A 15,000-nucleotide genomic window follows, 5' to 3' on the forward strand; every position below is an offset into this window, starting at 1 on the left:
TTTGAGGAAAATCAGCATCTCTGCCGTGTTAGAGGACAGCCGGTTCCTCTTCTCATCATATAATAATAAACTCGCTGTATTCGGCTGAGTGTTTATTTTTTAGGTGCCGTATCAAATTGGTAGTAATTGTAGATTGTTTGGTTAAATGATATCTAGTTTGTTTCTTATGAGCCACCGTACTTGTATGCGTGTTGTAACTGTAACAAACTTTTCTGTGGTTGTATTGTGACAATGGTTTGATGGATGTTTCTACGCAAAGTGAGTGTGTTTTGACCCTTTGGGGCTTCCATAGTGCATGGAATAGCGTGCTTGGCTAGCGCAATGACTCTAGCTGTCCGCTATTCGGTACCGTAACAGAAGAAGTTAATAAAGTGTTAAATGCTCCCGACAATTTGTGAATATAGCGTGTATTTATTTCTTTATTAAGCAAGTGCATCACTACAATGCTCGGTTACATAACTAAGCCAATCAGAGTGCTTGATACTGAGATGTCGTTCAGTCTTGTAACACGTAAACTCGTAAAAGCTGTATGTTAGCTGTATGTTATGGTCCTGAAGTTGTGTCTGTGGTACAGGAGTACAATATAAATATACAGTGTATCACAAAAGTGAGTACACCCCTCACATTTCTGCAGATATTTAAGTATATCTTTTCATGGGACAACACTGACAAAATGACACTTTGACACAATGAAAAGTAGTCTGTGTGCAGCTCATATAACAGTGTAAATTTATTCTTCCCTCAAAATATCTCAATATACAGCCATTAATGTCTAAACCACCGGCAACAAAAGTGAGTACACCCCTTAGTGAAAGTTCCTGAAGTGTCAATATTTTGTGTGGCCACCATTATTTCCCAGAACTGCCTTAACTTTCCTGGGCATGGAGTTTACCAGAGCTTCACAGGTTGCCACTGGAATGCTTTTCCACTCCTCCATGACGACATCACGGAGCTGGCGGATATTCGAGACTTTGCGCTCCTCCACCTTCCGCTTGAGGATGCCCCAAAGATGTTCTATTGGGTTTAGGTCTGGAGACATGCTTGGCCAGTCCATCACCTTTAACCTCAGCCTCTTCAATAAAGCAGTGGTCGTCTTAGAGGTGTGTTTGGGGTCATTATCATGCTGGAACACTGCCCTGCGACCCAGTTTCCGGAGGGAGGGGATCATGCTCTGCTTCAGTATTTCACAGTACATATTGGAGTTCAGGTCAATTTGGACATTTAGGGGTGTAGTCTCTTAGGGGTGTACTCACTTTTGTTGCCGGTGGTTTAGACATTAATGGCTGTATATTGAGTTATTTTGAGGGAAGAATAAATTTACATTGTTATATAAGCTGCACACAGACTACTTTTCATTGTGTCAAAGTGTCATTTTGTCAGTGTTGTCCCATGAAAAGATATACTTAAATATCTGCAGAAATGTGAGGGGTGTACTCACTTTTGTGATACACTGTAGATGTACATTATAAATATACAGTATAGATTTGGCATTTTGACACCAAACACAAAATTTAGCCTTCAAGAAAAATTGTCTAAGACTTAAAAGGCAGACTGCAATGACAGCTGGATACGTTACAATCGGCCCTTTGAGGGCCACCATAATACAGATGTGGCCCTCAGTGAAAATGAGTTTGACACTCCTGTCCTAAAGGATGAAGGTGGACTGGCTAATAAAAAGAAATGAGTGAATGAATGATGGAGTAATTATCAGACCGCCTTAACTGTAAAAAGCTTGCAGCAGAATAGCAGCGTGGTAATGAACATTAACATAATAGCATAATAATCTAATTATATATGGTAAATAATGCCTTGACCTTAAGAAACGTCATGGTTAGTGGTCAGTGGTGATTTTCCACCAGCCGTGTGCCAGGCTGTTGATTTACTGATGGCAGGGATAATAAAGGATCGTTTATTTGTTTACGGCAGCAGTATGTGAGTGGCTCATGCATTAGGTAGCAGGTACAGACGGTACATAAAAAGTTAACAGGAGATGTTTGGTTGCACCACGTCACTTCAGAGCAGTGTGTTAGCAGTTATAATGAACTAAACCAACAGGAGCGAATGCTGCAGGATCTACACTGATCTGACAGACGATGCCTCTCCAGACGCCTTTCATCTTTAAACGGTGTCAGGGTGGCGTGAACCGAGTCGTACATCACAGCACTGTCAGAAAACTAAACACACAACATGTATGATCAAACACGTCCCAAAGTTTCTGACTGCTAAAGAGTGTTTAAAGTGGAACTAGAGTAGCAATGAGATGGACAGACACACAGACAGATAAGACAGAAAGAAAGAGATACAGAAAGAAAAAAGAAAGGAAGGATAGACGGATGGACGGACAGAAAGAAATAAAGAAAACAGAAAGAAAGACAGACAGAAAGAAATAATAAGACAGACAGACAGAACGAAAAAGAAAAAAGAAAGACAGAGACAGAAACACAGAAAGAAAGAAAAAAAAAGACAGAAAGAAAAAAAGACAGACAGACAGACAGAAAGAGAAAGAAAGAGAGAAAGACAGAAAGAAAGAAATACAGACAGACAGAAAGAAAAAAAGAAAGAAAAGAAAAGACAGAAAGAAAAACAGACAGACAAAAAGAGAAAGAAAAAAGAAAGACAGACAGACAGACCAACAGAAGGAAAGAAAGACAGACAGACCAACAGAAAAAAAAGACAGACAGACAGACAGACAGAAAGAGAGACAGACAGAAATACAAAAAGAAAGAAAGACAGACAGACAGAAAGACAGAAATAGAAAGAAAGAAAGAAAGAAAGAAAGACAGACAGACACAAAGACAGACCAACTGCTCCATACTTACTAGTAATCAGAAGGTCACTGGTTTAAGCTGGTTCACTTGGTAGCAGTGTATTAGCAGTTATAATGAACTGAACCGACAGGAGCGAATGCTGCAGGAACCACACTGATCTGACAGACGGCTTCTCCAGACGCCTTTCATCTTTAAACAGATAAGAAATGTTGACTATCCTTTAGCAGTGTTGTTGTGGGGGCGTCTTCTTAACAAACTCACCACTATGAAGTGTATAACACCTCAACACTGTGTCAGGACATCATAGCACACTGAGCCACTATCAGGACAGACTCATGGAGTAGGATCCCCCACTGTTTATGAAGCTTACACTGTACACCTGTTATTATTTACTACCAAAGGACACCGTTATAGTAGTTTATTATATACATATCTTTATTCTGTAGTTATTCAGCTACATAGTACTGTACAGTAATACTTGTTTACTTTAATACTTTTACTTTAATGTACCTTGAGCTGCTGTAATAACTGACTTTCCTTATGGGATTAAAAAAGTGATCTATTTATTTATCTATATTGAACAGTAGTCTGTTCGCCAAGGTCAAAATCAATGGGACTGCAGTGGAGAGGGTAATTCACATCTCAAAAGAATAATAACAACAGTAATAATAATAATAATAATAATAATAATAATAATTATTATTATTATTATTATTATATCAATACCAACAACGATGACAACAATTACAATAATAATATTCAAAATAATAATAACCATAATAATAAAAAACATTTATAACATTTATAACAAATATAATAATAATAATAATAATAACAATAATAATAACATTTATAATATTAATATGTATACTAAAAATAATAATAACAATAATAATAATAAAATATTAGTATGTGTAATAATAATGATAACAATAATAATAATAATAAAATATAATAATAATAATAAAACAATAATAAAATAAAACAGTAATAATAATAACAAGAAGAAAACAATAATAAAATATAATAATACTAATAATAACAATAATAATAATAAAACAATAATAAAACATAATAATAATAATAATAATAATAATAAAACAATAATAAAATAAAACAATAATAATAAAGAGAAGAAGAAAACAATAATAAAATATAATAATAATAAAAATAATAATAATAATTAGAAATGCTAAAAACCTTCATTATAAAACTATAGTTTTAAAGTCTCTCTCACAGAGGGACCCCAGTGTGAGTTAGTGTCCTATTTCGGTAGGGTGGGGGTGGGGGGGTGTTTGTATCTGTGTATCTGTGCTCGGTTGCTGCTGTATTGAATAATAAGACCTTGAAAGATGCCATTAGTGTCCGTCCGGGCAGATTTACAAGCAGCTAATTACTCCCGCCGGAGCGGTGCTGAGTGGCACTGGCTTCCTCATAACCAGCACCGGAGGAGACGTGACGGAACACTTTACTCCACAAACAAAGGAATGAAGACGCTCTCGACTATAAATTTAATGACAAAACCCATCATTCATCCTCGCTCGGGCTCTCAGAGGAACATCAGCGCCGGTTTGTCCTCCAGCTGTAAATCTGCACGGCCGGATCAGGCTTTTAAATATAAAACGCTCGGTGTTGCATCTGCGCTGTTAATGATAAGCGGACAACGAGAAGCACGAGGAGCTTTTTTTTATTTATTGTTTTATTGTTTTGAATCCATCTGTCCAAGACGCCCAGCGGCTTTATTATTTTTAAGGCCAGGAATGAGATTGTGGGCTTCGTTTCCATTCAGAGTCTCATTAAAAAGTCCACAAATTTGTGGCTTAAGGGGGAAAACGGTGCAAAAAAGTGGTCAGTGTGATTGATGGGAATTCATAACTTCTAAACTTCTTAATGAGAACTCTAGGACGGATCGTTTGAGGATGAGATTATAGCCTGGAATGTTTTTGTATCAGCCATAACATTAAAACCACCTCCTTGTTTCTACACTCACTGTCCATTTTATCAGCTCCACTTACCATATAGAAGCACTTTGTAGTTCTACAATTACTGACTGTAGTCCTTCTGTTTCTCTACATGTTTTGTTAGCCCCCTTTCATGCTGTTCTTCAATGGTCAGGACCGTCACAGGACCACCACAGAGCAGGTATTATTTAGGTGGTGGATGATTCTCAGCACTGCAGTGACACTGACATGGTGGTGGTGTGTTAGTGTGTGTTGTGCTGGTATGAGTGGATAAGACACAGCAGCGCAGCTGGAGTTTTGCTGCCAAAACAGCCCTGACCTAAGTTATGGACTCCACTAGACCTCTGAAGGTGTGCTATGGTATCTGGCACCAAGATGTCAGCAGCAGATCCTTTAACTTCTGTAAGTTGTGAGGTGGGGCCTCCATGGATCGGACTTTTGTCCAGCACGTCCCACAGATGCTTGACTGGAGCTCTGCCTTTGGTGGTGCGTCCTAAGCAACGAGCTGCCCCTGCATCCGAATGCTCTTTTGATTAAATGGCCACAAATTCCTATAGAAGACTGAATTCCCAGAAGAGTGAAGGATAGGGATATGTAACAAGCTCATGGTCTGGTGTCCATATACTTATTGTCCTATAGTGGACACGGTTGCCCTTGATACATACTAACATGCACATAAAAGAGCAGTCACTTGGTCAATATATGCACCCTCCGCAATCTGATTTTCTTAAGAGGACATAATCAGTGCCAATCACGCTGGCACCAACTACAGAGTTTACCGACCGCCGTCACTCAGAGCAAATCCAAACACGCAGAGAGGATCGATGAAACTGACGAGGGCAGAAAAAGAGCTGAAAGTGCCACTTTGGACAAGGACGACGAGCGCTCTGATATTTACAGTCTATACATAATAAAAATTCACGAGGCGTGAAAGAATTATTCTTCCATTAAAAATCAGCAGTGTGGAAGTAGGAGGGAGAAAAAGTGGCTTTTTTATGGGGATATATTTTTGCTATTTAAAGTACCTCTAGTGTAAATATTCACATCACATTTATACTCTGCACACCCTTTAACTACAACGTATGAACAAATGTACTGGGACACGGTGTTTCAGCCACAGCAGTTGCTAACAGATGTAATAAATCAATTATATAAAGAAAATTATATGCTTTTAAAAATTATCATAATGTAGATAGATATTACATGTACAGTATTTCTACATATTGTTAATAAGAATATATATACAGTCGACCCTTGAGTTACGAACAGTTTACCATACGAACATTTCAGGTTACGAGCGATCTTTTTCAGCTTAACGTACGAACAAATTTCGGATTACGAACCAAAATTCGCAAAAGACGTGACGTCACGAACAAGTTGACTCCAACCATCTATCTCTCTCTCTATATATATTGTAGCGTCGGCATCGAGGATGGGATAGGAAATTGCTCTTTTTGTGAACATGTGGACAAACACCCTTTCACACACACAGACATTCATACCACATTCACACAGCCACACAGCCGATGATGTATTTCTCGCGTAGCCAGCCCATTCCCAGCGCTGATCAACACGGTGACGGTAGATCTTAATACCACAGCCGCAAGTCCTTCTGGGTAAAGCTCCGCCCCCTTCTCGTCCACAGCAGCGGGTCGCTACAATATATATATATATACCGTGAACGAACATTCGGACAGCGGACGGTGTTTTTTTTTCGGTGTTTTCTTTATATTTTGTAAAATTCAATATTAAAATGGCCTCAAAGAATGTGCAGAGAAAACACAGTGGTGAAAAAATGAAAAAAAGAAATCACTATTTGTTTTTGTATAATTACTCCTGCCAGTAGGTGTCAATAGAAATAATAGAGAAATATGACAGTTATTGTTGTTTCTGGTAGATACATTTTATATAAAAAGAAGGAAATGTATTATGGTGTATGGTACAGCACACGTACTGTACTAAAATGTGATGTGTGTTTATGTACAGTACCACTGTGTATTGTTGTTTATTATTGTTTATTACAGGAATGTCTATTCTATAACTTAACATTTAAGAGCAAATATACTTTTATTTATAACAAAAAATAGCATTTAATACATTAGAGAGGTTAGGTAAGGGGGAGTTTGGGAGGTCTGGCACGGATTAATTCTAGTTACATTATTTCTTTACGAACATTTTGACTTAGGAACAGCCCTTCGGAACCAATTAAATTCGTAAGTCAAGGGTCTACTGTTAGTGTGTGTTGTGCTGGTATGAGTGGATCAGACACAGCAGCACTGCTGGAGTTTTTAAACACCACACTGTCACTGCTGGACTGAGAATAGTCCACCAACCAAAAATATCCAGCCAACAGCGCTCCGTGGGCAGCGTCCTGTGACCACTGATGAAGATCTAGAAGATGATCGACTCAAACATTACAGCTACCTACCAGTCAAAAGGAAAACTCCACAGCATCAATAATAAACGATATCAGACAAATTGATGGATGTGAAGAGTTTACTGAGTCCACACTGCATTACTGTACAAGTAACATGAGTAATCCACCTGCTACATGAGATACCAGCTACAAAAAATCATATGAAAAAATATTCATTTCTTGATATGAACACTGTCGTAATACAGCAGGAACATGGTTTAACATGAGTGGTTTCTTCTTCTCCAAACCAGTCAAAGCCGAGTGTCTCTAGACCAGTGGTGGGCAAACTATGGTCTTGCTGTAAGTATTTGCCTTTTTCCTGCAACACCCTGCGTCTCAGTTGATTCCACTAGATGGCGCACTCCAAACAAAGGATGATTAACAACACTGTTCCCTCTGATATTAAATAATGTAGGTAGGTAATCTGTACTTCTTAGGTAATGAGTTTCACATGTCATTTATATTAGTTCATCCCCTTTAATCTGCTACTGATCTGGACCGTCTTTCAAATTTTAAAACCCAGTGTGACCCTTGAGCGAAAAAGTTTGCCCACCCCTGCTCTAGACCCTCACTTTGTCCAAGATTTCTGACCCAGGCAACACAATCCATCAAACACAAACAAAAATAATTAATTAATTAAAACAGTGGCAATCTGGCCCCACTGTGGTTTACAGGATGTACAGAAAGCCTCCACAAGGGGGCGCTCATGTACACTTTCATTTCATGTTCATGCCTATTACATTTTTTTTGGTTCATTTGTTAAGGTTCTGTACTTTTGATCAGAATTTTGTGAGTTCAAGTCCCACTACATCCACTATATCCACTATATGCAAAGCTGCTAATGTGTCTGTCGTAATTTGCATCCTATATGGACAAAAGTATTAGGACACCGCTTATAGTTGTTGAATTCGTGTGTTTCAGCCACAACAGTTGCTAACAGATGTGATAAATCAATGAACTATGCAGCATCAGTTTAAGGAAGGCCCTTTCCTGTTCCAGCATCAAAGCAAGCTCTATAAAGACATGAAGAAACTCCAGCGTCCTGCACAGAGCCCTGACATTAGCCCGACTCAACAGCTCTGGAATGAACCGGAACATCGACTGAGGCTTTCTTCAGCCATACAAATGCTGCCATCTTTTTACCGATTGGGCACAAATTCCCATACACAGACATACTTCAAAGTCTTGTGAGAAGACTTCTCAGAGGGGCGGCTGTTGTTCTAGCTACAAATATTACATAGGGATCACTCTGTTTTAATACTGTTTGTTTTTAAAATGTGGCATCAGACAAGATCATGATCAAGTGTTCAAATACTTTTGACCACATAGCGTATTAGGAGCAAAAATGTCCGTGCAAAAAAAAAAAGAAGATGCAAAACTGCTGACAGACATCCAGTTCCAGAGATGCACCTTATGAGCAGCGTCCAGTTACTTTTGAAGCTGAATGTTGATAATAAATAAATAAATAATAATAAATATGTCCTACTTAAAGATTCTTCTATTTATTCAAGTATTGAGATTCAACTGACATTGACCATGACCAGGAATGAGAGAACAAACCACATGACCAAAAGTATGTGGACACCCCTATTTATGATTGAATTTAGACGTTTCTGACACATCCCTTGCTTACAAGGGTATACAAATGATTTAAGGTAAATGATATGCTTTAACATTGTGGAAACAGTTTGGGGAAGTCTCCTTTCTCTTTTAGAATGATCATGGTTTGACTAGCTGTGTGTAAATGAGCTCAAGTTACTCAACTCAACACTTTTGGGATGAATTACACTCGGACTGTGAGCCAGTCCTTCTCTTCTCTTCTAAAATCAGCTCCTGACCTCACTGACTCTATTATCTGAATGGGCACAAATTCCCACAGACACATTCCAATGGATGATATTAAAGCTGCAAAGGAAGGAGGAAGCGATTCAGTATAAATGCTCATGGTTTTACGGTCAAGTGTCCCAATACTTTTGGTCATTTAAATACATTTATACTGTATGAGCGACACGTCGAATGTTAGTAATGTCCACATTTAAATGGAAACACGAACCACAGTCATTAGAAACTCTGTGTTATAGCGCCCGCTTGAGCCCCCATATATTATCTCTCTCTCTCTCTCTATATATATATATATATATATATATATATATATATATACTGCTTCTATATATATTGTCCCTATATATACTTTATACTCTAGAATTACTGTACATACATATTTACACAGATTTATACATGAATAGAAGTTAGCGGATGTATAAATGCTTCCATCCTGCCACCCCGTCTGTCCTCGTGAGCTTCTTATTTTGTTTAATAGGCTAAATCTGATTGGCTGATTGGCCTCCGGTGGGTGGAGCCAGTTGTCTCACTCCCAAACACTCCGGTGTTGAAGGTAGCTCCTCATCGGAGGACGTTGTTCACCAGTGGCCTGCTGAATCCCCTTTCCACAGTGGTAGCCTAGTGGGTAGAGCTTTGGGCTGTCAATCGAAAGGTTGTGGGTTTGAATCCAGGCTCTGATATGTATCAAGCAAGCCTCCTAACCCTCTTAGCTCCAGGGGCGCCTCTTAATGGCTGGGATACCCAGAAAAAGGTGTTCTATTCTATTTTTGGCTGGCCATTCGGGGTAGGGGGTGACGACTCCCTACATATTCATCCATAGGTCATTTCTGCTGGCCCATACCAATGATGTCTACAGAAGTGTGTCCTTCCTACAGCTATTTATAGAATGGAAACCTTCAGTGACCTGGAAACATTCTGATTGGTTGACTGAATTGGTAGTCTTAATCTAATGGCTGTTAAAAGCTGGTGATTTCGGATCAAACGGGTCAGTTTGGACAAATCTGATTGGTCAGCTGCATCCTAGCATGTTCAGCCGAGATGCAATTTGATGAGACTTGAAACCAGCTGCAATTAGAGACAATTCTGATTGGTCAGTGGTCAACACAGAATAGCCTACAGTGTGATCTTATAGGCCGATTAAAGTAGCTTAGCCTTGTAACCATGAGCTGCCTGGGTCACCTTTGGTCAGCTCTGATTTAATTGGACAAAAGATCATCTAATCTGACTGTAGCCACTGTTGGACCCTTGAGCAAGCCTCCTAAGCCGTACAATGACCGACCCTGCGCTCTGACCCCAACTTCCAAACAAGCTGGGGTATGCAGAAAAAGGCATTTTATTCGAATTTCTTCTGACCACTGGGGGGGCTCCCTACATATCCATCCACAGGTCATTTCTGCTGGCCCATACCGATGACGTCTACAGAAGTGTGTCCTTCCTACAGCTATTTATAGAATGGAAACCTTCAGTGACCTGGAAACGTTCTGATTGGTTGACTGAATTGGTAGTCTTAATCTAATGGCTGTTAAAAGCTGGTGATTTCGGATCAAACGGGTCAGTTTGGACAAATCTGATTGGTCAGCTGCATCCTAGCATGTTCAGCTGAGGTGCAATTTGATAAGATTTGAAACCAGCTGCAACTAAAGACAGTTCTGATTGGTCAGTGGTCAACAGAGAGTAGCCTAGAGTGTGATCTTATAGGACAGTTGAAGTAGCTTAGTTTTCTAACCATGAGCTGCTTGGGTCACCTTTGGTCAGCTCTGATTTATACAGATCATCTAATCTGACTGTAGACTGTAGCCCTGAGCAAGCCTCCTAACCCGTACAATGACCAACCCTGTGCTCTGATATGCAGAAAAAACACGTTCTATTCTAATTTTGGCTGACCACTGGGGGGAACTCCCTACATATTCATCCATAGGTCATTGCTGCTGGTCCATACCAGTGACGTCAATTAAATTGTGTCCTTCCTACAGCTATTTATAGACCAAATTCTGGTCATTTATAGGGATTTCTGTGGGTGGGTGTAAGATTTTAATTGGATGGATAAAGGTTAAACCCTCTGTGACCTGGAAACCTGGACTGGTCAAGCTGAGCGTCTCATTTTGGATAAATCTGATTGGTCATCTGCATCGTAGCATGTTCAGTGTTTTAGATGAATGGCTACTGAGGTGGAATCTGAGAAGACTTGAAACCAGCTGCAACTAGGGACAGTTCTGATTGGTCACTGGTCAACAGCGAGTAGCTTACAGTGTGATCTGGTTGAAGTAGCTTAGCTTTCTAACCATGAGCTGCTTGGGTCACCTTTGGTCAGATCGTTTAATCTGACTGTAGCCACTGATGGACCCTTGAGCAAGCCTCCTGACCCATACAGTTGCTGTCCCTGCGCTCTAACCCCAGCTTCTAAATGAGCTGGAATCCATGGAATCCTATTTTTATGTCTCTCTGAGATCTGGAGCCCTGGAAAGGGCCGGACCGGACACTAATCTGCCTTTCTTTCCATTTCCATCCCACTGCCTTCTGCTTTGCCCAAACATCTAGGTGGGTGACCACTAAGGGTGACCACTAACTCAAACAATCTAGGTCTCCTGCTTGTGATAAAGTTCTACCCAAAGGCAGTTCGGAATCCAATCTTGGTTGTTGTAACCAAAAGCATTGTTGCACATTTCGAGAGCCGATCTGACTCAACCGAGTCGTTATTGCTACTAGATGTTTCCACTTGACAGGAACAGCAGGTGACCAGAGCAGCTCTAGCAGGGACCCAAAAACCCACAGTGATCCATCAATGTAACTGGCGCAACTATTGGTACTGTTGTCTTCGGCTAGTCAGCTGACCAATGGATCTACTGGATGACCACTAGAGGGTGTGATCCTATTGTCCACTTGGATAAATGTCATGAGATCTGGTATTTTCCAAGTCCAAGTAGGTCAGCCAACTCTGATTGGCCATAGACTACTGTATGCACCATTTGATTGGCTGGTAGAGACCTGCTTCAACCTGAGAGGAATCTGACTGGTTAGTGAAACTGGTGGCTTTAAAATTTGCTAAACTGACCAGTCAGAATCTGATTGGTCAGCTGCCCCCTTGAGCGCTGATCTAATTGGGCTGCCAATCTAATTGGTCAGCTACCTCATGGTATGTTTAGCATTGCAGTTAGCATCTGATTGGCATGGCCACAGTTTGACTGGTTGGCATGACCTCCATCTTCACAGGTCATGCTGGATCTTGGATGGTGCCAGTGAGTCCAGTAGCTTTTATTTGTAGAGGTGGATGACCACTGATTTGGATCTTGCAATCCATTCAACCTTTTCCTATCTTATGGACAGAGCTGCTTGGGTCACCTTTGGTCAGTTTTGATTTAAATGGACAACAGATCATCAAATCCGATTGTAGCCACTGTTGGACCCTTGAGCAAGCCTCCTAATGAGCCAACCCTGTGCTCTGACCCCAGCGTCTCTCTGAGATCTGGAGCCCTGGAAAGTTCTGACCGGACACTGGTCTGCCCCCCCTTCCATCCCACTAACCAATCTACCCAAAGGCAGTTTGGAATCCAGTCCCAGTTATTGCAACTAAAAGCATTGTTGCACATTTCGGGAGTCGAACTGGCTCAACTGAGCCGTTATGGCTACTAGATGTTCCCACTTGACAGGAACAGCAGGTGACCAGAGCAGCTCTAGCAGGGACCCAAAAACCCACAGTGACCCATCAATGTAACCAGCACGTCTGTTGGTGCTATCGTGTTTGGGCTAGTCAGCTGACCACTGGATCTACTGGATGACCACTATTGGTGTGATGCTATTGGCTGAGAGATCTGATATATTTTCTTAGGTCCAAGTAGGTCAGCCAACTCTGACTGGCCAGTGGCGACTTACTGTATGCGCCATTTGATTGGCTGGTTGAGACCTGCTTCAACCTGAGAGGAGTCTGTCTAGTTAGTAAAACTGGTGGCTTTAAGCTTTGCCTAACTGACCAGTCAGAATCTAATTGGTCAGCAGCCTCTATCTGTCTTTAGTCTTGTACTTGAGCGCTGATCTGATTGGGCTGCCAATCTAATTGGTCAGACTGGTTGGCATGACCTCCGTCTTTACAGGTCATACTCGATCTTGGACGGTGCCAATTGAACCCAGTAACAGAGGTGGATGAGCACTGATTTGGATCTGGCAACCTATTCAATCTTTTCAGAGATCATCAAATCCGACTGTAGCCACTGTTGGACCCTTGAGCAAGTCTAATGAGCCGACCGGCGCTCTGACCCCAGCTTCTCTCTGAGATCTGGAGCCCTGGAAAGTTCTGACCGGACACTGGTCTGCCTTTTCCACCCCTTCCATCCCACTACCCAAAGGCAGTTAGGAATCCAGTCTTGGTTGTTGCAACTGAAAGAATCATTGCACATTTCGGGAACTGATCTGGCTCGACCGAGCGGTCACTGCTACTAGGTGTTCCCACTTTACAGGAACAGCAGGTGACCAGAGCAGCTCTAGCAGGGACCCATAAACCCACAGTGACCCATCAATCTAACCAGCACGTCTGTTGGTGCTATCGTGTTTGGGCTAGTCAGCTGACCACTGGATCTACTGGATGACCACTAGGGGATCATTGGCCACAGGGAGGTAAGGTAGGTCAGCCAACTCTGATTGGCCATTGGCGACTTACTGTATGCGCCTTTTGACTGGCTGGTCGAGACCTGCTTCAACCTGGGAGGAATCTGACTGGTTAGTAAAACTGGTGGCTTTAAGCTTTGCTTAACTGACCAGTCAGAATCTGATTGGTCAGCTGCCTCCAGTTGTCTTTAGTCTTGTACTTGAGTGCTGATCTGATTTGGCTGCCAATCTTATTGGTCAGACTGGTTGGCATGACCTCCATCTTCACAGGTCATACTGGATCTTGGATGGTGCCAAGTGAGCCCAGTAGCTTCTATTTCTAGAGGTGGATGACCACTGATTTGGATCTGGCAACCTATTCAACCTTTTCCCATCTTATGGACAGGGCTGATTGGGTCACCTTTGGTCAGCTCTGATTTAAATGGACAACAGATGGTTTAATCTGACTGTAGCCACTGTTGGACCTTTGAGCAAGACTCTTGACCCTCTTGACTCCAGGTACGCCATACAGTGACTGACCCTGCGCTCTGACCCCAACTTCCAAATGAGCTGTTCAGTGTTATAGGTGGACGGCTACTTAGGTGGACCTACGGAGGTGAGTGGTCAACAGAGTGTAGCCTACAGTGTGATCTTATAGGCCAGTTGAAGTAGCTTAGCCTTGGTCTAACATGCTGACCACTCTTGGACAACAGATCTTCTGATTGGTCAGCTGCATCCTAGCACGTTCAGCGTTATAGGTGGACGGCTACTGAGGTGGACCTATGGAGGTAATAAGACTTGAAACCAGCATCAATTATGGACAGCTCTGATTGGTCAATGGTCAACAGAGAGTAGCCTACAGTGTGATCTTATAGGCCAGTTGAAGTAGCCTAGCCTTGGTCTAACATGCTGACCACTCTTGGACAACAGATCTTCTGATTGGTCAGCTGCCACACGGTGAAGGGTGCTGGCGGCTTGTCTGATTGGCTACCCGAAGTGAGAGGTGATTATTTGAAGTAATCCAGTCCAGTGACCAGCAGGAACTTCTCGAGGAAGAGCTCAGAGTCCAGCACGGCGATGTGAGCGGCTCGGCCGATTAGCGTGTTAGCCGTGTTGGGTAACGCGTGGAACACGTTCTGGCGGATCACGCGGCACTGCGGCGCCTTCAGGAGCGGCTGCAGGAGGTTGTCGATCATCTCGGTGTACACTGGACCTGGTGGTGGACACAGAAATACCAGGATGTTTACATTAGGACCGTCAGCGTACTCTCACTGTTTTATCATTTAACTGACCAGAAGTATGTGGACACTTCTTCTTATTAACTGACCAGAATTATGTGTACACTTCTTATTATTACCTGACCTCTTCTTATTAGCTGACCAGAAGTACGTGGACACCTCCTCTTATTAGCTGACCAGAAGTATGTGGACACCTC

At 41.7% G+C, this 15,000-nt stretch overlaps 1 protein-coding gene across 1 annotated transcript in view; it reads right to left on the reverse strand.

Annotated features, from left to right (window-relative positions):
* Window positions 1-14,332: 14,332 nt before the first annotated feature.
* fam135b (family with sequence similarity 135 member B) overlaps window positions 14,333-15,000 on the reverse strand; it is a 105,041-nt gene continuing 104,373 nt past the window's right edge. Inside the window, exon 20 of the mRNA XM_063018054.1 lies at window positions 14,333-14,778. Within this exon, the coding sequence (XP_062874124.1) occupies window positions 14,573-14,778 (206 nt within the window). The 3' untranslated portion in view covers window positions 14,333-14,572. The remainder of the gene's footprint in view (window positions 14,779-15,000) is intronic.

Source organism: Trichomycterus rosablanca, chromosome 1 (genome assembly GCF_030014385.1).
Source record: "Trichomycterus rosablanca isolate fTriRos1 chromosome 1, fTriRos1.hap1, whole genome shotgun sequence".
NCBI lineage: Eukaryota > Metazoa > Chordata > Actinopteri > Siluriformes > Trichomycteridae > Trichomycterus > Trichomycterus rosablanca.